Here is a 25092-nt window from a genome sequence, read left to right as displayed (position 1 = left end):
TACTTTAATTAAAGAAAATGGCAAAAAGCCCAAGCCTACCTCTTGCTAGCTTAAAATAAAACGAATCGAATTAAATAAAGTGATTTATAATAGTGCTTTGGTCTGCAATGCTTTATGCTAGAAACAAGCTGTAAAATACCCATTAAAGGCGGGATTCTGATGCATTTGGGATATCATTGTTTAGTTTCTTTGACATTCAGAGGTTGAGCTACAACTTTCTATAGCAAAACATTTACTTTGCTTGGGTAGTAATCTAATTCTGTCATTATCAATTGATTAAGCTACTCACTTTCTGTACAGTAGAAGATGTTTAAACCCAGACAGCTTTAAGGGTGAACACGTGTGACCTTCTCTCGTTAGATTAAGACATGGAAGAACAGTAGCCAGCAGGTAAAGTATACTGTACAGTGTTCTGCATCAGTAGGCTTACTCTGTCTGGGGTGGAAAGGTATACCTAACTTTTGATAGTACCATGCTCAGATTCCTGCAAACAGGGACAGTTTCCAAACAAGACACACTGATTTGGAATTGGAGAAATATGATAAGATTAACCTGTAATTTCAGTAATAAAAATATTCCGCTAATATGTACAATTATGTAGAATTGCATGAAATGCTTATAAAATGTCCTAGGAATACGATGATAGATTCATGCAATGCTTTTACTATAAAGGAGATCATTCCACCCCTACTCTTGCTCACGTTGGTCTGCAAACCCACAACCTTCTGGCCCGCAGCCCTGCGTTGCCATGTAATGCTTACAGGACGAAGAACAGTTTCTAAAACTGTATATCTAAGGCTCTGGTCTGTCCAAGAATTGAGGGTAAATGGTAAACATGTTCTCAGCTATCCACTTTATGATTTAAGTATTATTTTGGGTATAAAAATATATTTTGCTGAAGGAAGGGTCATACATTTTCAATTCAGAGAGGCCCGATTTTCTCCATGTAACCCTTATTATAAATAACGTTCACTCCCTTAGAGTGGAGCGCCATCCCTGAACACAGAACTCTGCAGCTCTGCTCACTGCATCTCAACACACCAGTGTTTCCCCTAACACACTGCATCTCAACACACCGGTGTTTCCCCTAACACACTGCATCTCAACACACCAGTGTTTCCCCTAACACACTGCATCTCAACACACCGGTGTTTCCCCTAACACACTGCATCTCAACACACCGGTGTTTCCCCTAACACACTGCATCTCAACACACCGGTGTTTCCCCTAACACACTGCATCTCAACACACCGGTGTTTCCCCTAACACACTGCATCTCAACACACCGGTGTTTCCCCTAACACACTGCATCTCAACACACCGGTGTTTCCCCTAACACACTGCATCTCAACACACCGGTGTTTCCCCTAACACACTGCATCTCAACACACCGGTGTTTCCCCTAACACACTGCATCTCAACACACCGGTGTTTCCCCTAACACACTGCATCTCAACACACCGGTGTTTCCCCTAACACACTGCATCTCAACACACCGGTGTTTCCCCTAACACACTGCATCTCAACACACCGGTGTTTCCCCTAACACACTGCATCTCAACACACCGGTGTTTCCCCTAACACACTGCATCTCAACACACCGGTGTTTCCCCTAACACACTGCATCTCAACACACCGGTGTTTCCCCTAACACACTGCATCTCAACACACCAGTGTTTCCCTTAACAGCTTGCGGCAAGGATGGCAATAGGTGACAATGTCGAAGACAGTTATTAAATCTGTTATATAATACAGAAGTTCTGGTTTGTTTAATATGATTTGAAGAGTACCCCCCACCCCTCACCCCCACACCCAAATAAAAGAAAGAAGGACATAATAGACATAACTGTCTCAATCCACAGTTTGACCTCAAGCCCGACCTTATCTACAGCCCTTAAAGAGATAGTTCACCCTGTAAGAAGTCTATGGACAAGGTATGACAGCAATCCATGCGTTGGTTTAGTTTCCATGCTTTGGCCCAGCGTCGTCCGGGTTAGTGCAGGGTTTGGCCCAGCGTTGTCCGGGTTAGTGCAGGGTTTGGCCCAGCGTTGTCCGGGTTAGTGCAGGGTTTGGCCCAGCGCTGTCCGGGTTAGTGCAGGGTTTGGCCCAGCGTTGTCCGGGTTAGTGCAGGGTTTGGCCCAGCGTTGTCCGGGTTAGTGCAGGGTTTGGCCCAGCGTTGTCCGGGTTAGTGCAGGGTTTGGCCCAGCGTTGTCCGGGTTAGTGCAGGGTTTGGCCCAGCGTTGTCCGGGTTAGTGCAGGGTTTGGCCCAGCGTTGTCCGGGTTAGTGCAGGGTTTGGCCCAGCGTTGTCCGGGTTAGTGCAGGGTTTGGCCCAGCGTTGTTCGGGTTAGTGCAGGGTTTGGCCCAGCGTTGTCCGGGTTAGTGCAGGGTTTGGCCCAGCGTTGTCCGGGTTAGGGGAGGGTTTGGCCCAGCGTTGTCCGGGTTAGTGCAGGGTTTGGCCGGCGTAGGCCGTCATTGTAAATAAGAATTTGTTCTTAACTGACTTGTCTAGTTAAATAAAGGTTAAATAAAAAATGTAATTAAATTAAATTCACTGGCACTGTTTTCAAATGCTAACATTTTAGCATTTGTGGCACAAAACCCATTCAAGTCATGGGATGGATATTATCATCCAAAAGTATCTCAAATGTATTGTAAAGCTCACCAAAATGCTAATATGGGTCTCGTGACTTAAATAGGATTTGGAAACAAAGCATGGATTGCCGTCATATCTTGTACATACTGCTTACAGGGTAAGAAAACCAATGTGTAATTTTGTAATTTGGGTGAATTATCTCTTTCAGCCTAAAAATACAAGAGGAGAGGAGGAGGGGAGAGGAGAAGAGGAGTGGAGGAGAGAACGAGAGAGAGACAAACAGAAGTGGGGGTTTGGGAGTTGTTGGATGGAGAGAGAGGCTTCTGCCTCTACAGCTGCCGGCTCCGAAAGCAAGCCAATCAGAGAGCCCAGATTAATTCCCCTTGGCAGATGGCCAATTGTATCACTTCCAGCCTCTAAATGGATTGGGCCAGACTTCATGCACAGAATCGAAGCAAGACCGGGGGAACGAACCCTTCAATCTACTGGTTTGTTTGGGTGGCACACACACACACACACACACACACACACACACACACACACACACACACACACACACACACACACACACACACACACACACACACACACACACACTCAGGGCCAGAGGGAAGACCCTCTAATTACATCTGATTATGCAGTCATTACCAGAGGAAGTGACAAAAGATACTGTGACATCACAATGAGAGCTCGGAAGCCAAAGATTAAGGGAGGATTTGTCCAGGAGCGTATGTGTGTGCGTACATACGTGTGTGTCTATTTTGGAATAGAATAGAATACCAATTGAGAAGACACAACTGGTTATGAAATTCTTTCTTCATGCGCCAAAGTATTTGAGTCAGTGACTGAATCGTGAAATTGACAAACAGACTAGGGAAAACAGTACTTGAATGCCACTGAATAGTAGCTAGAGAGATAAATGTTCTATGTCTCATTGGAAAGAAAGGTCCTGAAACCTGTTTATATGTTCCTATTATCATGAAGGGGGATGAATAGTTCAGACTATGCGTCTCAAATGGCATCCTATTCCCTACCTTTGACCAGAAACGTATAAGCTCTGGTCAAAAGTAGTGCACTACATAAGGAATAGGATGCCATTTAAGATGTACATAAGGCTTGTGCTACTCTTCCAAAGGAAAATATGATGCAAGATCATTCCCCTGGATGTAAAGCTGACCGCTTCAGGCTCTGACTTGAGGTCTTCTGGGCTTTAGAGCTGAGCGAAGGAGGAGAGTAATTCATATTAATGTAATAAACTTACACCATCCCTGTTTGTTCAGATGGTTTCCCTCGTGTTCCACTGAGAGATCAAAAAAGCACATCAATTACAAACTGCCCATAAATGTTACTGATGTGGCTCTCGTTCTCTGGCTTCTAAAATAACGCATGTCTATGGCTCCTCAGGGCCTCCGGACAAACATGACTTTGTCTGTGTGTGTGTGTGTGTGTGTGTGCGCCTATGTGTCGGTGTGTGAGAGAGACGGCGGCCAGCAATGGCCAACTGCTCCATCTGAGGCCCAGACCCTCTCAATCTACACCAGACACACAGAAGTTAATTGTTGTTGTTGCTTTTCAAAGGATCACATTTCCTAAATAATATGTTCTTAAATGATAGAATTATAGTAAGGTGAAACAAAGATATGTAAATAAAAAATGTTATCTTTAGGACTAAAATAATCAATCAAATTTTCAAAATTGGGGTAAACATGATGGGTCAGAGTTTGAGGACCATGTGGTGATGAGATTGGACAGTGGATATATACAGTGCATTCGGAAAGTATTCGGACCCCTTGACTTTTTCCAAATTTTGTTACGTTACAGCCTTGCTATAAAATTGATTCAATTGTTTTCCCCCCTCATCAATCTACACACAATACCACATAATGTCAAAGCAAAAACAGGTTTTTGGAGAAAAAAATTCAACAAAAAAAACAATTACAAAACAGAGATATCACATTTGCATACAGTACCAGTCAAAGGTTTGGACACAACTACTCATTCAAGGGTTTTTCTTAATTTTTACTATTTTCTTCCTTATAGGATAATAGTGAAGACATCAAAACTATGAAATTACACATAATGTAGTAACCAAAAAATTGTTAAACAAATCTAAATATATTTTATATTTCAGATTCTTCAAATTAGCCACCCTTTGCCTTGATGATAGCTTTGCACACTTTTGGCATTCTCTCAACCAGCTTCACGAGGAATGCTTTTCCAACTGTCTTGAAGGAGTTCCCACATATGCTGAGCACTTGTTGGCTGCTTTTCCTTCACTCTGCGGTCCAACTCATCCCAAACCATATCAATTGGGGGGAGGTCGGGTGATTGTGGAGGACAGGTCATCTGATGCATCACTCCATCACTCTTCTTGGTCAAATAGCCCTTACACAACCTGGAAGTGTGTTTTGGGTCATTGTCCTGTTGAAAAACAAATGATAATCCCACAAAGAGCAAACCAGATGTGATGGTGTATCGCTACAGAATGCTGTGGTAGCCATGCTGGTTAAGTGTGCCTTGAATTCTAAATAAATCACAGACAGTGTCACCAGCAAAGCACCCACACACCATCACACCTCTTCTTCCATGCTTCACGGTGGGAACCACACATGCGGAGAACATCCGTTCAACTACTCTGCGTCTTGGAACCAAAAATCTCAAATTTGGACTCATCAGACCAAAGGACAGATTTCCACCAATCCACTGCTCGTGTTTCTTCGGCCAAGCAAGTTTCTTCTTATTATTGGTGTCCTTTAGTAGTGGATTTTTTGCAGCAATTTGACCATGAAGGCCTGATTCACACAGTCTCCTCTGAACAGTTGATGTTGAGATGTGTCTGTTACTTGAACTCTGTGAAGCATTTATTTTGCATGCAATTTCTGAGGTTGATAACCAGTTTTTTTTTGTTAACCTTTATTTAACTAGGCAAGTCAGTTATGAACAAATTCTTATTTACAATGACGGCCTACCCCGGCCAAACCCTAACCCGGACGACGCTGGGCCAATTGTGTGCCGCCCTATGGGACTCTCAATCAGTGCCGGTTGTGATACAGCCTAGAATCAAACCAGGGTCTGTAGTGACGCCTCTAGCACTGAGATGCAGTGCCTTAGACCGCTATGCCACTCAGAAGCCCCTAATGAACTTATCCTCTGCACCAGAGGTAACTCTGGGTCTTCATTTCCTGTGGCGGTCCTCAGGAGAGCCAGTTTCATCATAAAGCTTGATGGTTTTTGCGACTGCACTTTCCGGATTGACTGACCTTCATGTCTTAAAGTAATGATGGACTGTCATTTCTCTTTGCTTATTTGAGCTGTTCTTGCCATAATATGGACTTGGTCTTTTACCAAATAGAGCTATCTTCTGTATACCACCCCTACCTTGTCACAACACAACTGATTGGCTCAAACACATGAAGAAAGAAAGATATTCCACAAATTAACTTTTAACAAGGCACATCTGTTATTTGAAATGCATTCCAGGGGACTACCTCATGAAGCTGGTTGAGAGAATGCCAAGAGTGTGCAAAGCTGTCATCAAGGCAAAGGGTGGCTACTTTGAAGAATCTCAAATATAAAATATTTCAATCAATTTTAGAATAAGGCTGTAACGTAACAAAATGTGGAAAAAGAGAAGAGGTCTGAATACTTTCCGAATGCACTGTATTTCAAAGACTCACTTACAGAGACCAACATAGACAGACAGCATTAAAATGGGACTCAGTAAAACACGTTTGTTGTTAGGAAACTATCAAATTACAGTACTTTTGTTTTGAGGTCTGTGTCTGTCAGCTGTTGTTTAACTCTGTTAAATGTTACATTTTTTTAAATTCATTTTTGTACTGCTTGGTTTGTCTAAGCATGAAGTAAAGGAAAATGTCTGTGCTCATGTTTGATTTGAGGGCAGGGACAGGTTTGGGAAGACAGAGGGCAGGCAAATGTCACTCATAAATCGGTTTTGTTCGGTTTCCTAATCTTTTTCCATAATGGAGCAAACCATATATAATACCTTATATACAGTTGAAGTCGGAAGTTTACATACACTTAGAAGTCATTAAAACTCGTTTTTCAACCACTCCACAAATTTTTTTGTTAACTAACTAAAGTTTTGGCAAGTCGGTTAGGACATCTACTTTGTGAATGACACAAGTAATTTTTCCAACAATTGTTTACAGACAGATTATTTCACTTATAATTCATTATATCACAATTCCGGTTGGTCAGAAGTCTACATACACTAAGTTGACTGTGCCTTTAAACAGCTTGAAAAATTACAGAAAATGATGTCAACGCTTTAGAAGCTTCTGATAGGTTAATTGACATCATTTGAGTCAATTGGAGGTGTACCTGTGGATGTATTTCAAGGCCTACCTTCAAACTCAGTGCCTCTTTGCTTGACATCATAGGAAAATCAAAAGAAATCAGCCAGGACCTCAGAAAAAAAAATTGTAGACCTCCACAAGTCTGGTTCATCCTTGGGAGCAATTTCCAAATGCCTGAAGGTACCACGTTCATCTGTACAAACAATAGTACGCAAGTATAAACACCATGGGACCACGCAGCCATCATACCACTCAGGAAGGAGACGCGTTCTGTCTCCTAGAGATGAACGTACTTTGGGGCGAAAAGTGCAAATCAATCCCAGAACAACAGCAAAGGACCTTGTGAAGATGCTGGAGGAAACAGGTACAAAAGTATCTATATCCACAGTAAAAGGAGTCCTATATCGACATAACCTGAAAGGCAGCTCAGCAAGGAAGAAGCCACTGCTCCAAAACCACCATTAAAAAGTCAGACTATGGTTTGCAACTGCACATGGGGACAAAGATTGTACTTTTTGGAGAAATATCCTCTGGTTTGATGAAACAAAAGTAGAACTGTTTGGCCATAATGACCATCGTCATGTTTGGAGGAAAAAGGGGTAGGCTTGCAAGCCAAAGTACACCATCCCAACCGTGAAGCACAGGAGTGGCAGCTTCATGTTGTGGGGGTGCTTTGCTGCAGGAGGGACAGGTGCACTTCACAAAATAGATGGCATCATGAGAAAGGAAAATTATGTTGATATATTGAAGCAACATCAAGACATCAGTCAGGAAGTTAAAGCTTGGTCGCAAATGAGTCTTCCAAATGAACAATGACCCCAAGCATACTTCCAAAGTTGTGACAAAATGGTTTAAGGACAACAAAGTCAAGGTATTGGAGTGGCCATCACAAAGCCCTGACCTCAATCCTATAGAAAATGTGTGGGCAGACCTGAAAAAGCGTGTGCGAGCAAGGATGCCAACAAACCTGACTCAGTTACACCAGCTCTGTCAGGAGGAATGGGCCAAAATTCACTCAACTTATTGTGGGAAGCTTGTGGAAGGCTACCCGAAACGTGTGACCCAAGTTAAACAATTTAAAGGCAATACTATCAAATACTAATTGAGTGTATGTAAACGTCTGACCCACTGGGAATGTGATGAAAGAAAGACATGCTGAAATAAATCACTCATTATTCTGACATTTCACATTCTTAAAATAAAGTGGTGAATCTATTTTACCTAAAACAGGATATTTTTACCAGGATTAAATGTCAGGAATTGTGAAAAACTGAGTTTAAATGTATTTGGCTAAGGTGTATGTAAACTTCCGACTTCAACTGTATACAGTGCCGTCGGAAAGTATTCAGACCCCTTGACTTTTTCCACGTTGTTACGTTACAGCCTTATTCTGAAATGTATTTAATTGTTTTCCCCCTGATCAATCTCCACACAATACCCCATAATGACAAAGAAAAAAACGTTTTTTTATAAATTTATGCTAATGTAATCCGTTACAGTTAACTGTCCAAAATTGTAATCAGTAACGTAACCTTTGGATTACCCAAAGTCAGTAACGTAATCTGATTACATTCAGTTACTTTTAGATTACTTTCCCCTTAAGAGGCATTAGAAGAAGAAAAAAATGTATGTTACCAATTGAACTAACTATTGCAGAATAAATCAATGTTAAAGTTTACATAGCTGGTCATATATGGATGTTACATTTTACTTTATGGGTTGGTTATGTAGGCTTCTTCTAACCCATCACTTTCTACTAAATATAAGAGTACGCTTAAATGATATCCTTACATTAATACTGTAACGGTGTTCCTCCTCCTCTTCATCCGAAGAGGAGGAGCATGGATTGAACCAAGGCGCAGCGTTGTGAAATGACATGATTTATTAAACAAGACGAAAAAACGAACTACACTTGAATAATTAACAAAACAAATAAACGATGTAGACAGACCTGGACGACGAACTTACATGAAACACGAAGAACGCAATAACAGGAAAACTGACTACACAAAAACCGAACGAACAAACATACCGAGAACAGTCCCGTGTGGCGCAACATACACAGACACGGAAGACAACCACCCACAACAAACAGTGTGAAAACACCTACCTTAATATGACTCTCAATCAGAGGAAACGACACACACCTGCCTCTAATTGAGAGCCATATTAGGTACCCATTAACCAACATAGAAACAGAAAACATAGACTGCCCACCCAAACTCACGTCCTGACCAACTAACACATACAAAAACTAACAGAAAACAGGTCAGGAACGTGACATAACCCCCCCCTTAAGGTGCGAACTCCGGGCGCACCAGCACAAAGTCTAGGGGAGGGTCTGGGTGGGCATCTGACCACGGTGGTGGCTCAGGCTCAGGGCGAGGTCCCCACCCCACCATAGTCAATCCCAGCTTACATCTCCCCCTTAGAATGACCACCCTCTCTCTCCACCCACCTAATATAAGGGGCAACACCAAGACAAGGTAGCTCAGGACAGCGAGGTAGGTCGAGATAGAGAGGTAGCTCAGGATAGAGAGGTAGCTCAGGATAGAGAGGTAGCTCAGGATAGAGGGGCAACTCCGGACTGAAAGGCAGCTCCGGACAGAGAGACAGCTCTGGACTGAGGGGCAGTTCCGGATTACTGGCAGCTCCGGGCTGGCTGACGGCTCTGGACGCTCATGGCTGGCTGACGGCTCTGGACGCTCATGGCTCACTGGCGGCTCTGAACGCTCATGGCGGCTCTGAACGCTCATGGCTCACTGACGGCTCTGGCAGATCCTGTCTGGTTGGCGGCTCTGGCAGATCCTGTCTGGTTGGCGGCTCTGGCAGATCCTGTCTGGTTGGCGGCTCTGGCAGATCCTGTCTGGTTGGCGGCTCTGGCAGATCCTGTCTGGTTGGCGGCTCTGGCAGATCCTGTCTGGTTGGCGGCTCTGGCAGATCCTGTCTGGTTGGCGGCTCTGGCAGATCCTGTCTGGTTGGCGGCTCTGGCAGATCCTGACTGACGAATGGCTCTAGCGGCTCCTGACTGACTAACGGCTCTGACGGCTCGGGACAGACGGGCGGCTCTAATGGCTCGGGACAGACGGATGGCTCAGACGGCGCTGGGGAGACGGATGGCTCAGACGGCGCTGGGGAGACGGATGGCTCAGACGGCGCTGGGGAGACGGATGGCTCAGATGGCGCTGCGGAGACGGATGGCTCAGACTGATCCTGTCTGGCGGAAGGCTTTGGCTGCTCCTGTCTGGCGGAAGGCTCTAGCGGCTCCTGTCTGGCGGAAGGCTCTAGCGGCTCCTGTCTGGCGGAAGGCTCTAGCGGCTCCTGTCTGGCGGAAGGCTCTAGCGGCTCCTGTCTGGCGGAAGGCTCTAGCAGCTCCTGTCTGGCGGAAGGCTCTAGCAGCTCCTGTCTGGCGGAAGGCTCTGTAGGCTCATGGCAGACGGGCGGCTTTGAAGGCTCAATACAGACGGGCAGTTCATGCGGCACTTGGCAGACGGACAGTTCAGGCGCCGTTGGGCAGACGGCAGACTCTGGCCGGCTGAGACGCACTGTAGGCCTGGTGCGTGGTGCCGGAACTGGAGGCACCGGACTGGAGACACGCACTTCAAGCCTAGTGCGGGGAGCAGGGACAGGGCACACTGGACTCTCAAAGCGTACTATTTGCCTGGTGCGTGGTACCGGCACTGGTGGCACCGGGCTGAGGGCACGCACATCAGGACGAGTACGGGGAGAAGGAACAGTGTGTACAGGGCTCTGGAGACGCACAGGTGGCTTAGTGCGTGGTGCCGGAACTGGAGGCACTGGGCTGGAGACACGCACCATAGGGAGAGTGCGTGGAGGAGGAACAGGGCTCTGGAGACGCACTGGAAGCCTGGTGCGTAGTGTAGGCACTGGTGGTACTGGGCTGGGGCGGGGAGGTAGCGCCGGAAATACCGGACCGTGCAAGCCTACTGGCTCCCTTGAGCATTGAGCCTGCCCAACCTTACCTGGTTGAATGCTCCCCGTCGCCCGACCAGTACTGGGAGGTGGAATAACCCGCACCGGGCTATGTAGGCGAACCGGGGACACCATGCGTAAGGATGTATGCCGGCCCGAGGAGACGCACTGGAGACCAGACGCGTTGAGCCGGCATCATGGCACCTGGCTCAATGCCCAATCTAGCCCTACCAGTGCGGGGAGGTGTTATAACCCGCACCGGGCTATGCACACGTACAGGAGACACCGTGCGCTCTACTGCGTAACACGGCGTCTGCCCGTACTCCCGCTCTCCATGGTTAGCCTGGGAAGTGGGCGCAGGTCTCCTACCTGCCCTTGGCCCACTACCTCTTAGCCCCCCCCCCAAGAAATTTTTGGGGTTTCTTCACGGGCTTCCGTGCTAGCCGCGTACCTTCATAAATCCGGTTTTGAGCTTCATTCTCCGGTTTCCAGCCACGTCTCTTTGCTGCCTCCTCATACCACCGCTCCTGGGCTCGCGCTGCTTCCATCTCCTCACGAGCGCGGCGATATTCCCCAATGTGCGCCCAGTGTCCTTCTCCCTCTAATACTTCCTCCCAAGTCCATGAGTCCTGATCTCTTGGCCGCTGCTCGAACTCACGCTGCTTGGTTCTGGATCGGTGGGTGGTTCTGTAACGGTGTTCCTCCTCCTCTTCATCCGAAGAGGAGGAGCATGGATTGAACCAAGGCGCAGCGTTGTGAAATGACATGATTTATTAAACAAGACGAAAAAACGAACTACACTTGAATAATTAACAAAACAAATAAACGATGTAGACAGACCTGGACGACGAACTTACATGAAACACGAAGAACGCAATAACAGGAAAACTGACTACACAAAAACCGAACGAACAAACATACCGAGAACAGTCCCGTGTGGCGCAACATACACAGACACGGAAGACAACCACCCACAACAAACAGTGTGAAAACACCTACCTTAATATGACTCTCAATCAGAGGAAACGACACACACCTGCCTCTAATTGAGAGCCATATTAGGTACCCATTAACCAACATAGAAACAGAAAACATAGACTGCCCACCCAAACTCACATCCTGACCAACTAACACATACAAAAACTAACAGAAAACAGGTCAGGAACGTGACAAATACTTATAATTTATAAATCCAAAAATGTATGTAGCAACTACAGATGGCCCCTTTAAGTCTATCAAAAGTGTATGAGTTCGAGTATGTCTCCATTAGGCCTATGGATTCATTTTTTTATCAGCATGAATTAGATTGAGCAATAAAAGCCCCACTTTTATTCCATAGACTGTGATCCACTATGCAGCTGTTGGAAGTTTCAAAAACAATGATTGATAGGCAACTTAAACTTCTTGAATTTAACCATTATTGGGTTCAAATACACATTTAGATTTGTGAACAGCCATCCACAACAACCACAATTCGTAAGGCGCAAATAGCTAAATGAGAGAGCAGCAGTGTGATTCACAACAATACGCTATGTAGATATCAATAATAAGTGATATCCGTATCGCTGTAGACTACACCACTGCTGTCATCCTTACCTCCAAGCCTTTATTCATGTTGAATCATCTTTGGATGCCGACAGCAGTCGCACCATTGGAAGACAAAGCTTGGACTGTAGCCTACAAAAAACTATTCCTGCTCTTTTCCCGCGATCCATCAAACACATTTGGTGTGTTATTATAGTGGTCTCTGACTTGTGGTCTGACTCGCTCAGGTGGAACAAACTTAAACGTGCACCATTTTTCAATACTGATTTGAATGGCATTGAGAAAACAGAGAAGTGTCAGAGAAGTGTCAAAGGAGCCAGTCCTGCATTGTCTTGGCTGTGTGCTTAGGGTCATTGTCCTGAGTGCTCTGGAGCAGGTTTTCATCAAGGATCTCTCTGTATTTTGCTCAGTTCATCTTTGCCTCGATCATGACTAGTCGCCCAGTGCCTGATGCTGAAAAACATCCACACAGCATGATGCTGCCACCACTATGTTTCACTGTAGGGATAGTCACAGGTTTCCTCCAGACGTGACACTTGGCATTCAGGCCAAAGAGTTCAATCTTGATTTCATCAGAGCAGAGAATCTTGTTTCTCATAGTCTTTAGGTACCTTTTGGCAAACTCCAAGCGGGCTGTCATGTGCATTTTACTGAGGAGTGGCTTCCGTCTGGCCACTCTACCAAAAAGGCCTGATTGGTGGAGTGCTGCAGAGATGGTTGTCCTTCTGGAAGTTTCTCCCATTTCCACAGAGGAACTCTAGAGCTCTTTCAGAGTCACCATGGGGTTCTCGGTCACCTCTCTGACCAAGGCCCTTCTACCCCAATTGCTCAGTTTGGCTGGGCAGCCAGCTCTAGGAAGAGTCTTGGTGGTTCCAAACTTAATCCATTTAAGAATGATGGAGGGGATTTGGGATTTTTCTTGGGGATTTGCAATGCTGCAGACATTTTTTGGTACCCTTCCCCAGATCTGTGCCTCGACACAATCCTGTCTCGAAGCACTACAGACAATTCCTTCGACCTCATGGCTTGGTTTTTGCTCTGACATGCACTGTCAAATGTGGGGCCTTTCCAAATCCTGTTGAATTCCAATCAATTTAATTTACCAAAGGTGGACTCAAATCAAGTAGAAACATCTCAAGGATAATCAATGGAAACAGGATGCACCTGAGATCAATTTTGAGTCTCATAGCAAAGGGTCTGAATACAGTATTACTGTTTTTTACTTTGAATAAATTTGCAAAAAAATCCAAAAACCTGTTTTCACTTTGTCATGATGGGGTATTGTGTGTAGATTGCAGTTTTTTAAATGTAATCTATTTTAGAGGCTGTAACGTAACAAAAATGTGGAAAAAGTCAAGGGGTCTGAATAGTTTCCGAAGGCACTTTATATTGGGAAAAGGATATACAGTACATGCCATTTCTTAAAAAACATGGAGAGAATTGCTTTTGTGTCTTATTGCTTCAATTCTCTACTCATAGTTGACAGAGCCTACATTGACTGAATTCATTGTTTCAATTGATGAAATGAACAGCATTCAGATTCTTGAGTTTCATTTATTGAAATCACACATGATAATACCGACAATAAATAAATAAACATGCTGAGATATGAGAACGTTTGCTTGAAGAAATTGAGACCTTTCTCAAGAGAGCAACAGTAGATGTGAATAATCTATTGTTGATAGAATCCTACATTTCTTTTCTAACAGCTCTGTAATACTGAAATATAGTCCTGAGTCACATGTAGATATTGGTCAGGAGATGGAGAGTCCCATAACTGATACAGTGAAACAACCTAGTAGTGGTATGTACCAGTACATTTACATATTGCCCCTTTTGGACTTTGATGGAAAATGACTAGGAGACCAAGTATAATCAGTCCGATTACTGGATCTTCTTGGTGAAGGAGTCCCAGAGAACAGCCAGTTGGGTCTTCAGGTCCTGGGCCAATGGGTCCAGCTTCTTCAGCTTCTCTCCATAGGGGGCCAGGTTCTGCTGGACCTCCTGGGTTCTCTGGGTCAGCTGGGTCTGGAAGCTTTGGGTCAGAGGAATCATGCTCCTCTGGAACTCCTCCAGGTTCTGGTCCATTTTCTGCTTCAACTCCTCAGTGTAAGGGCCCAACTGGGCCTGCAGCTGCTGCACACTCTTCTCCAGGTTTCCCTTCAGCTCCTCACTCTTCTGGAGCAGAGAAGCCTTCAGCGCGTCGGAGTCCAGGGCCTCTGCGTAGGTGGTCACGTCCCTCTTCATCTCCTCAAGCTGCCTCTGGAGGTCCGCGTTCAGCTCGTCAGAGTAGGGCTGCAGCTTGGCTGTCATGGTGCTCAGGTCTTTCTCCAGACGAGCCTTCAGCTGCTCAGCCTCCTGGGAAAGCTTGGCCAGCAGGTCCTGAGTCAGAGGAGTCACCTGACCACGCATGGCCACAGTGTACTGGCTCACAGCATCAGCACTCTCTGTGATCCTGGTGCTATGGAGACAGAGAGAGAAAGGTCAATACAGAAGCCAAGTCATTCAGGTGAACAAACAGGTAGTTAGTTGAGTAGTTATCAAACTCTATTATATTGTGTTATTTTCTACATATTGAGACTTACTTGACTTCGTGTGCCACCTCTGACTGTCTGATCTTCTGCAGGGCATCGTCAGCCGTGAGTGTTGCCTCGGCAACATAGTCCCAGAATGCGTCTTCCAGCTGTTGCTTAGACTGGTCCTGCCACAGAACATTGGCATCGCAGCCTGTAGGAGACACCGTGGATAATTTTATTTACAGTCTAGACGGTGTTTGAGATGAAACGTTTGCATCTGTCATTGATAAAACACTAGAGTGTAACATGAATCATTTTCTACTTTATTCCTGTAAAAAAAAAGACTATGTATTGAAAAACGTATTCTCCACTCACCAGTGAAAACAGCAAGCGCAAGCACCACGAGGACCTTCATAACCGGGCTATAGGCTGTTAATGGAGAAAAGATTTGAGTCAGTTTCTCATTCCTGATATATTGTAGCCTATGTGACTAGAGGCAGCTAGTGACTTACCTGTTTAAGATAGCTTGTGTCTTGTCCTTGTGTCTGGTAGTGGGTGTGTACTGCAGGTGTCAGGGCTGGGAGTATATATATAAGGGGCTGTGAGTTGTAGTGAAGAACAAAGTCCAGGACTGAGTGCCCTGTTGTATGTCCTCCTGTCACTCCTACTGCCACATCATAACCTCAGTACTCTGGGGACACGTTATGGGGACCAAGTGGTCATGCTGACACCATATATTTGACATTTAAGTCATTTAGCAGATTCCTTTATTCAGAGCGACATACAGTTAGTTAGTGCATCCATCTTAAGAGGTGGGATAAATGCATATCACAGTCATAGAACGTACATTTATCCTCAATGAAGTAGCCATCAGAAAATGCCAGTACGGGTCATCATAGAGATGTCATGTAATGATAATGTTATTCTGCATAGACTTACTTCATCTAGAGCGATCAAATGGCTCAAGAATTAGTTGATGATAGGTGAAAGCTGATTATTATTCACTTATTTGTATTTCAAGTACGTAATGAGGGTTAGTAATGAAAGGACACCTGCTCTTTCCATGACATAGACTGACCAGGGGAATCAGGTGAAAGCTACAGTATGATCCCTTATTGATGTCACTTGATAAATCCACTTCAATCAGTGTAGATGAAGGGGAGAAGACAGGTTAAAGTAGGATCTTTAAGCCTTTTTAATCCATTGAGACATGGATTGTGTATGTGTGCCATTCAGAAGGTGAATGGGCAAGACAAAAGATTTAAGTGCCTTTGAACGTGGTATAGTAGTAGGTGCCAGTTGGGTGCCAGTTGCACTGGTTTGAGTGTGCCAAGAACTGAAATACTGCTGGGTGTTTCGCGCTCAACAGTTTCCCGTATGTATCAAGAATGATCCACCACCCAAAGGACATCCAGCCAACTTGACACAACTGTGGGAAGCATTGTTTTCAACATAGGCCACCATCCCTGTGGAACGCTTTCGACACCTTGTAGAGTCCATGCCCCAACGAATCGAGGTTGTTCTGAGGGCAAAAAGGAATGAAATTCAATATTAGTAAGGTGTTCCTAATGTTTTGTATACTCAGTATACGTATGGGTGACGCACTGATGACTCAGTAGACTCTGAACTTTCATATTGTTATATCATATAAGAGACAATATAAATCAGGTTAATTATGTATGTAGGGCTGAAGTCCTCTTGTAGTCAGTGGTATGTCACATAAAGATGCTTCATGTCTTAAAATGTACTCTAATCTCTAGACAAGGACGTAATAAATGGGTTTATTCCAAAATACATGTCCAATGTACAGTACCAGTCAAAAGTTTGGATACACCTACTCAATCCAGGGTTTTTCTTTATTTGTACTATTTTCTACATTGTAGAATAATAGTGAAGACATCAAAACTATGAAATAACACATACTGTAATCACTGGAATCACGTAGTAACCAAAGAAGTGTTAAACAAATAAACATATTTTATATGTATATGACAGCTTTGCACACTCTTGGCATTCACTCAACCAGCTTCATGAGGTAGTCACCTGGAATGCATTTCAATTAACAGGTGTGCCTTGTTAAAAGTTAATTTGTGGAATATCTTTCCTTTTAATGTGTTTGAGCCAATCAGTTGTGTTGTGACAAGGTAGGGGTGGTATACAGAAGATAGCCCTATTTGGTAAAAGACCAAGTCCATATTATGGCAAGAACAGCTCAAATAAGCAAAGAGAAATGACATTCCATCATTACTTTAAGACATGAAGGTAAGTCAATGCGGAACATTGAGAACTTTGAAAGTTTCTTCAAGTGCAGTCGCAAAAACCATCAAGCGCTATGATGAAACTGGCTCTCATGAGGACCGCCACAGGAAATGAAGACGTAGAGTTACCTCTGCTGCAGAGGATAAGTTCATTTGAGTTACCAGCCTCAGAAATTTCAGCCCAAATAAATGCTTCACAGAGTTCAAGTAACAGACACATCTCAACATCAACTGTTCAGAGACTGCGTGAATCAGGCCTTCATGGACAAATTGCTGCAAAGAAAGCACTACTAAAGGACACCAATAAGAAGACTTGCTTGAGCCAAGAAACACAAGCAATGGACATTAGACCGGTGGAAACCTGTCCTTTGGTCTGATGAATCCAAATTTCAGATTTTTGGTTCCAACCGCCGTGTCTTTGTGAGACACAGAGTAGGTGAACAGATGATCTCTGCATGTGTGGTTCCCACTGTGAAGCATGGAGGAGGAGGTGTGATGATGTGGGGGTGCTTAACTGGTGACACTGTCTGTGATTTATTTAGAATTCAAGGCACACTTAACCAGCTTGGCTACCACAGCATTCTGCAGCGATACGCCATCCCATCTGGTTTGCGCTTAGTGGTACTATCATTTGTTTTTCAACAGGACAATGACCCAACACACCTCCAGGCTGTGGAAGGGCTATTTGACCAAGAAGGAGAGTGATGGAGTGCTGCATCAGATGAACTGGCCTCCACAATCACCTGACCTCAACCCAATTGAGATGGTTTGGGATGAGTTGGACCACAGAGTGAAGAAAAAGCAGCCAACAAGTGCTCAGCATACATTGGAACTCCTTCAAGACAGTTAGAAAAGCAATCCAGGTGAAGCTGGTTGAGAGAATGCCAAGAATGTGCAAAGCTGTCATCAAGGCGAAGGGTGGCTACTTTGAAGAATATAAAATATAAATATATTTTGATTTGTTTAATACTTTTTTGGTTACTACATGATTCCATATGTGTGATTTCATAGTGTTGATGTCTCCACTATTATTCTACAATGTAGAACATAGTAAACATAAAGAAAACCTTTGAATCAGTAGGTGTGTCCAAACTTTGACTGGTACAGTATGTTTACCCCAAATACGTACATTCATTTGAATGTCTCAGGCAATGAGACAAATATTGTCAGACTGACCCACAAGGTAAAGTAACAAGAACTTTGACCCCCACTGTCTTTGGATGACCCAGTAGAGATAATCTTGGGAGAAGGGATTGTATTTTCCTTACACAGCTACACTTAGGCCTAGTTGGATAAGGCTGAATTGTTGCACTCAGCCTTAGCATTAATAAGAATCCCTCCCCTATTGCCAAATGTCATTTATGGAACCAAATGATCAAATAAGTTGTCCCTGCATTTTTTCAGTTCAAGAGATTTTCCAACTCAATCAAATCAATCGATTCTTGATTCCTCTCAGTGGAGAGGAAAATAAAAATAAACAAAGGCTCAGAGAGATCATCCATAGAAATAGAATGTATGAGAAATCCAAATAAGTGGTTGCTTACTTTAATGGTGCCACACTATAATGTGGAATTCTACACAATCTATTTCTGTGCTCTCCCCTGAGAGTAGAGTTGATCTAATGCCACAGGGCCGTTCCACTCGTAAGAAGTGGGTGGAGTAACTCACAAATTAACTCAGAATCAACTCAGAATAAAACCAACTCGGAAGCAAAAGTTATGTTTGTGAGTGTTTTGTGGTCATCTTGCGAATATGGCTATATTATGGAGTTGTAATATATTAGTTGTGGCTGTTGTATTTGTTTGTTTGTGTGACGCACAACCATGGGGACCATCATCACAGAAGCCCGCCATGGCACAAGCTCAGCGATGCAATGTAGAGGTCAATGTTGTGTGGAAACAGTTTGTGGGCATACTGGCCAGGGATGCCACCTGAACCTGAGGTGTAATCATTAGTCCAGACAGATGCGTTTTGCAATGAAAATGAGAGTTTCTATTGAACAAATTCAGGTAGGTCCCTCTCCGCTTCGTTCGGTTCCGTTTAAGACACATTTTTCAACTGAATTGGTGTAATGAATTCGCACCTGGATTCCGTCAGTCTTCTGGGGGGAGGAGATATATTTGGAAAGTTCTGTTGAGGCTCTGGTTGTTGACAGCTAACATCTCCTCCACCCTCTCCTGGGGCTGTACCAGGACCTCTTCCACTGGAGCTCTGACTGGCAAGTTGCAAACGTCTTGCAAAGGGATGTGATGAGGGCAAAGTAATTCATGGTTGGCTAGTATTGCCTGACTTTGACAAAGTATTACCGTTTTCATCTCTCCTTTCTGATCTCTACAGGAGTGGAGGCAAACAAGTCTTACTATACTGGGCTCGCTAAATGTACAGTAGCCCTTATCCAGCTATCCAGTTAGATAAACGTTCATTCAAATAACTCTGTGAGAAGCATGGTGCCGTTTTGGAAGTTTACTTGAATCACAGTGTGAAACTGCAACAAACACAAAAGTACATGTTTTCAGTTACAGTAGTATAGAGTACAGAATGTCTTCCAAAATAACTGCAATAAATGTACAAAATGAGCAATAAGAGTACTCAATTTAGAGTCAAATATAAAATAAAGTTACTAGAATGCAACTGTATGCTTGATATTGCTAAGCTAGGTGTCCATAGGGAGAAATAGCTACTTTGCGTTAGCTTCAGTGCTAACAGCGAACTCAATTCTTAATCTTTTACAGAAACATGAAAATGATGTGATAAACATTTATCTTGTGTTAATAAACAAATGTACTTACACACATTACAAAGCTTATGTTGAAGGATTGTAACTACTCTGTCACACTTGCACATCTTACACATTACTTCACTTCTGAAACTGCTTCCTGTCACATGACACAAACAGGTCAATTCTACGCTGCTGTACTTAAACTGCCTCTAGGGGGTGCTAAACAGGTCCAGAACACTTACTACACTGAATCTCAATCTATACCAGACACAGATCCTTAAATACTAGACACAGACCCTCTTAATCCATACCAGATTCACAGACCTTCATGAGTATAGTCTAAGAGTACACTATCGTCTTTCAATCTATAACTGAAATATATTTTCTCAACACCACCTTCTTAGACCCTCTCAATCAACTCCAGATCCTCTGATCATCCAGATCAATGCTGTCAGTGGATTAGCCACACAGCTTCACAAAAAAGTAGAGTAAGATGTTGAATGTGTGCACACACACACAGAGCCCATGCTGAGATCACACACACGCCACAGCCAGAGGTCTGAGTGAGGTGGACAGGGAGAGAGAGGGAAGCGAACACACTGATGGTTCACATGTGCCTGTGGACTGACAGGGTGGCTCAGAGAAGCTTTATTTCAATTAGCAAGAAGGTCTGGAAGTGGAGTAGCTGTGACATAAGGCATGACCGGCTGTGGAAATACGCACACGGAGGCGATGTAGTGGCAGCACACACACGCCATTACCTCAGCCTCAAAGCCCGATGCTCTCGTCTAGTCTCCCGCGACACTCTCCCTCACCACTGGTTATACACTACATCACGTGTGAAATAGCTTCGATGCCTTCTTTATGAAATGTTCAGAATGATATATCTTGAATAAAGGCAGTACTGTACAGACAGTGGCCGTATGGAACATTAAACAAAATGGTCAGACATTGAGGAAAACTAAGCAATGCATACAGTACACACTGTACCAGTATGTTGAATATTCAATCCCAATTATGTCTCAAGATTGAACACATTTTATCTGTATAAATGAGGCTAAAGGTGTACCAGTGTGTTCATATTAAATTAATGTGATGTGTCAGTCTCAGAAGGCCAACTCAGCCTCCCTCCAGGAACGTTCATATGAGCAGTGAGTCTACCAGGATCTCCTATTTATTCCACACCAAGTAATTTCCCCTATGCTAAAAATCACACAACTCAGAGAATATAGTCATCCTAACCATAACTCTGAAGGAGTTCGCACACACCTCTGTGGGGCTGAATGAAGCCGAGCCAGGAGAGTAGAGGCAAAAGCCAGTCGTTGAATTTAATGAGGTCTCTGGGAGGTCAATAGGTAAAACTCTCCACTTGGGTTTGTTATTGAAGCAAAATTGCTCCAACTACACTGCTGTAACACAGGGTTCATAGTACTGTAACAAAGTCTCCTCAGCCTCGGCACGCACACTCAGTTTTCCCTTCAGAGCCTGGGCTTGTTGCAGTCCCCAAACAAAATCATGCCTAACTCAAGAATCCCGACCCAGAAAACGACCTCTATCTTTTAAAATGCAATGCTATGCAAGTGTGTACCTTACAGATCGTTCTTGTACATAGTGACCTAAATATGGAGCTATGAACTTTAATTGACATAGGGTTCATGTCTGACAAGATCAAGACAATATCGTGATATCTGAATGATCTCCCCTTGACAATAGTCCTATTTTACATCGTGATTTAATAGAAGCAATGATCCTAGGATCTAGGATCCAGAATCTAGACGATTCACACAGGTACACTGTAAGAAAAGAAAAAAACTGGACAGAAAAACATACAGGAGACAATTTTAAGTAGTCATTTTTATATATAGGTATATAATCATATATTATACATTTAATACAGGCACATTGAGATCGATCATAAAGTGAACAGGAAAAAAAAAAGTGGCAGAGATATTTGTAAAAATTTACATTTTATGAGAAATCAAACTAAACTCTGCTTTTGACAGACATACAAACAAAAATCATAATGACAAGCTCCAAGAAGAAGAAGAAAAAAAACTCACTGGATGCTATGTAGAGACAGCAAGAACCAGCTCGCTAAATATACTTTGCATATATATTCAGTTTCTGTGTGTGGTTTTCTCTGATCTTAGCCGGTGACTCGAGAGTAGCCGGTGCTGTTGATATATTTTAAGGAGAACTCCATAAAGAAAAACGTCTGATTTTGATACGCTGTTCCCCTCTTTAAACGTTCCTTACATGCTACGTTTGTTTTCCATGATAACGCTTAGGTTTAGTAAACTCTAACTCCATTCGGATAGTCACATTATTTGGTTGGGCCATATATAGTGTTCTGGAAAATATTATTTGTGTATAATTTTACCCCTCATTCAAATAAAGTTAGTATCTGCCTCTACAATTCTACTGAAGGTGGAGTCTTAACCTGTATCTTAAACAAATATCATCCTTAAAAACCTTTTACATACAAATAAAACATGACCAATAATTCAAACCGTGATGATTAATCCATGCCTTACAAAACATAATTGTGACTTATTGTACTGTATGCAAAACAAATCCTATTTTAGACATTGACTTCACAAATGCATCTCAATCAACATTGTTAAACAATAATCACATTTCTCATAGTTCTAGAAGACTGGCCACATGGACTAGGTGTTCTCATAGTTTTAGAAGACTGGCCACATGGACTAGGTCTTTTGTTGTGCTGAAAAGTCATATCTTGAGGTTTGGTCAGATTACGTTTACTAGTAAGCGATGCGATTAACCATATCTACACATAGCGCCTCTGAAAAGGCACCCTATTCCATAGTGCACTACTACTGATCAAAACTATTGCACTATATATTGTAGGGCATAGGGTGCCATTTCAGAAGCAGCGAGAACGTTAACAGTATCAACTGTACCAAATACCAGGGTTCGTTATCCACAAAGCGTCTTAGTGTAAGAGTGCCGATATAGGATCAGTTGTCTTTTAGTTCATAATTGATCATATTATATGGCCAGAACCTAGATCAGCACTATTACTCGGAGACGCTTTGTGGATATGGGCCAGGAGTTTACAAGCATACAGTGTTCAGATGACCACATACATGATGGAACACTAACAGTCCACAATCACAGTGTTACTGGTGTGCCCATATCAATGTTTGTAATGAAAATACAGTACTCTGATCATTATCTATACTGTCAAAACTGTGGTTTTGTGAAGAAGGCATTGGAAAAGGTTGTCAAAAACACACATTAGTGATATTGATAGAACTGCTACATAAGGTGTATGCATCTCTCCATCTAGTAGATGTTGCCCTTCTAGATACTGGTCCTCCATTGGTATATAAGGCAAGAATGAACCACTCAGTATGATATCGAGTCAGCACCAAGAACTGTCATCCATCTCTCTCCTCACAGGCAAACACGGCAGAAATGTAGCCTATCACAACTGGATAGCATCTTATTACCATTATCAAAAGATGACAAGGTATATTTTCTTAAGGCATTTCTAGAATTGATTTGGCTAGATTGTGATAAAGATGCTCGGCTAGCAGGCTGTCCAGTGCTCTCAAATAGACCGAAGGCGGTTTGGGAACAAAGATCTCTATCGGATCAAATATAGAAAAAAATACCCCAGTAGAAAAGACAACATCACAGCAAAGACACAGAACTGAGACAGTGAGTCCACTGGATCAGCAGTTTCTGGAAGACAGATGCCTTTTGGATTGACTGGTGTAGAAACTGGAAGCATTTTCCCTTCAACATCCAAAAACAAGATTATAAAACAACAACTTGCACAAGGTTGGTGGTTTCTCTTTTTGTTAGCGGTGCTTTCTCTTTTTGTTAGCGGTGCTTTCTCTTTTTGTTAGCGGTGCTTTCTCTTTTTGTTAGCGGTGCTTTCTCTTTTTGTTAGCGGTGCTTTCTCTTTTTGTTAGCGGTGCTTTCTCTTTTTGTTAGCGGTGCTTTCTCTTTTTGTTAGCGGTGCTTTCTCTTTTTGTTAGCGGTGCTTTCTCTTTTTGTTAGCGGTGCTTTCTCTTTTTGTTAGCGGTGCTTTCTCTTTTTGTTAGCGGTGCTTTCTCTTTTTGTTAGCGGTGCTTTTTTAACATACAAAAGGGCATAGAGAAAAGATAGCTACGTTTTTCAATTAATTTATCCACAGAAAGAAAGAGGCACTGAGGTCAGTTAAGTTGAGTTTTTTTGCTTTTGAAAGAGAGCTGACCTTGTGTTATTACCAGTTGTCAGAAGCGACAGTACAACCGATTAATGTTGTGCCATAATAACATTTGAGAGAATCTGTTTAGTTTAAAAAAATACAGCTTATACCTTCATTTCTTCATTGCACATGATCAGAATAAAAAGAACCCAGGAAATAAAGGTAAATCAGCAAAAACCATGACTTGAGTCTCACAAAGTAAAATACTCAGTGATCGTACTTGCAATGGAGAAGAGAAGGAGAGGGGGATGAGGGAGGATAGTGTGGCATTTCCTCTCCTCTTTCTTCTCTTTTCTCACTGTTTTACCCAGAATCTTTGTTACTACAAGAGCTTCAGTGGAATACATACACAATACATTTACAATTTACAAGGAGAGAACAAATATATTTTTAGATTGTTAGTGCAGATTGTTTTCATTTTTACATTTTTTTTGTATATAATATGTATTTATATATAATCCATACATTGTTACATAACGAAACATTACGGTTCTGACTTTATAAAAGTCTGAATTGATCAGAAAGCATTACACTTCAACAATTATACATTTCCATTTCCTGACAGCCCAACTTAATTTTTTATTTAATTTATTATTCTTTTTTTAAACAGTGTTCAATACTCAGCGCTGCTTTACTGTACTGAGAAGCTCTCTGCTCGAGACAGACAAGGTACATTGGGACATAATGCAAAGTGTTTGGATGCGTCACAAAAAACCTGTTGTATTTGCTGCACCTCTCCCTTCTCCCCCGCCCCTTTAATAAATAGGACAAAATGGACTAAAATATTGAAAATAAATGTTCAATAAAGTGGTTGTGCTTGGGGGTCCAGGACGGTGTGCATACTCAACAGTCTGCCATGTAACGACCTAGGAGAAGGAACACAAACATGGACCATTCAGGTTAGACAACAATATAGACCACATCATTCACATTTGACTAACCAAAAGGGAAAGTCTCTTCACCTCAAGTCACAACATGAACATTGA

General features: G+C 43.0%; 2 protein-coding genes and 1 long non-coding RNA gene across 8 annotated transcripts in view; all 3 read right to left on the bottom strand.

Annotated features, from left to right (window-relative positions):
• Positions 1-13925: 13925 nt before the first annotated feature.
• LOC120026057 (apolipoprotein A-IV-like) lies at positions 13926-16332 on the bottom strand. Of its 2 annotated transcripts, XM_038970843.1 has the most exons (4): positions 15420-16332; positions 15283-15336; positions 14977-15118; positions 13926-14852 (listed from the first exon to the last, which is right to left on the bottom strand). In XM_038970843.1, the coding sequence occupies exons 2-4, from the start codon at positions 15320-15322 to the stop codon at positions 14276-14278; spliced, it is 759 nt and encodes a 252-aa protein (XP_038826771.1). In that variant the 5' UTR covers positions 15323-15336; positions 15420-16332; the 3' UTR covers positions 13926-14275. The 2 variants fall into 2 exon arrangements, with proteins under 2 accessions (XP_038826771.1, XP_038826770.1); XM_038970842.1 differs by having other exon boundaries at positions 15283-16332.
• A 67-nt stretch (positions 16333-16399) lies between these two features.
• On the bottom strand, positions 16400-20042 carry LOC120025686. Of its 2 annotated transcripts, none has more exons than XR_005473030.1 (3): positions 19955-20042; positions 19249-19650; positions 16400-16429 (listed from the first exon to the last, which is right to left on the bottom strand). It is a non-coding gene; the product is annotated as an uncharacterized LOC120025686 (long non-coding RNA). The 2 variants fall into 2 exon arrangements; XR_005473031.1 differs by having other exon boundaries at positions 19249-19496; positions 19955-20023.
• Positions 20043-21723: 1681 nt separating this feature from the next.
• The window catches only part of LOC120026392 (F-BAR domain only protein 2-like), a 90568-nt gene continuing 87199 nt past the window's right edge, over positions 21724-25092 (bottom strand). For all 4 annotated transcript variants that reach the window (XM_038971242.1, XM_038971243.1, XM_038971244.1 and 1 more), the window contains one exon: positions 21724-24972. In XM_038971242.1, the coding sequence (XP_038827170.1) occupies positions 24950-24972 (23 nt within the window). In that variant the 3' untranslated portion in view covers positions 21724-24949. The remainder of the gene's footprint in view (positions 24973-25092) is intronic.

The sequence above is a fragment of the Salvelinus namaycush genome, chromosome 31 (genome assembly GCF_016432855.1).
Source record: "Salvelinus namaycush isolate Seneca chromosome 31, SaNama_1.0, whole genome shotgun sequence".
NCBI classification, from domain to species: Eukaryota; Metazoa; Chordata; class Actinopteri; order Salmoniformes; family Salmonidae; genus Salvelinus; species Salvelinus namaycush.
This window is presented reverse-complemented; position numbering and strand designations above follow the sequence as displayed.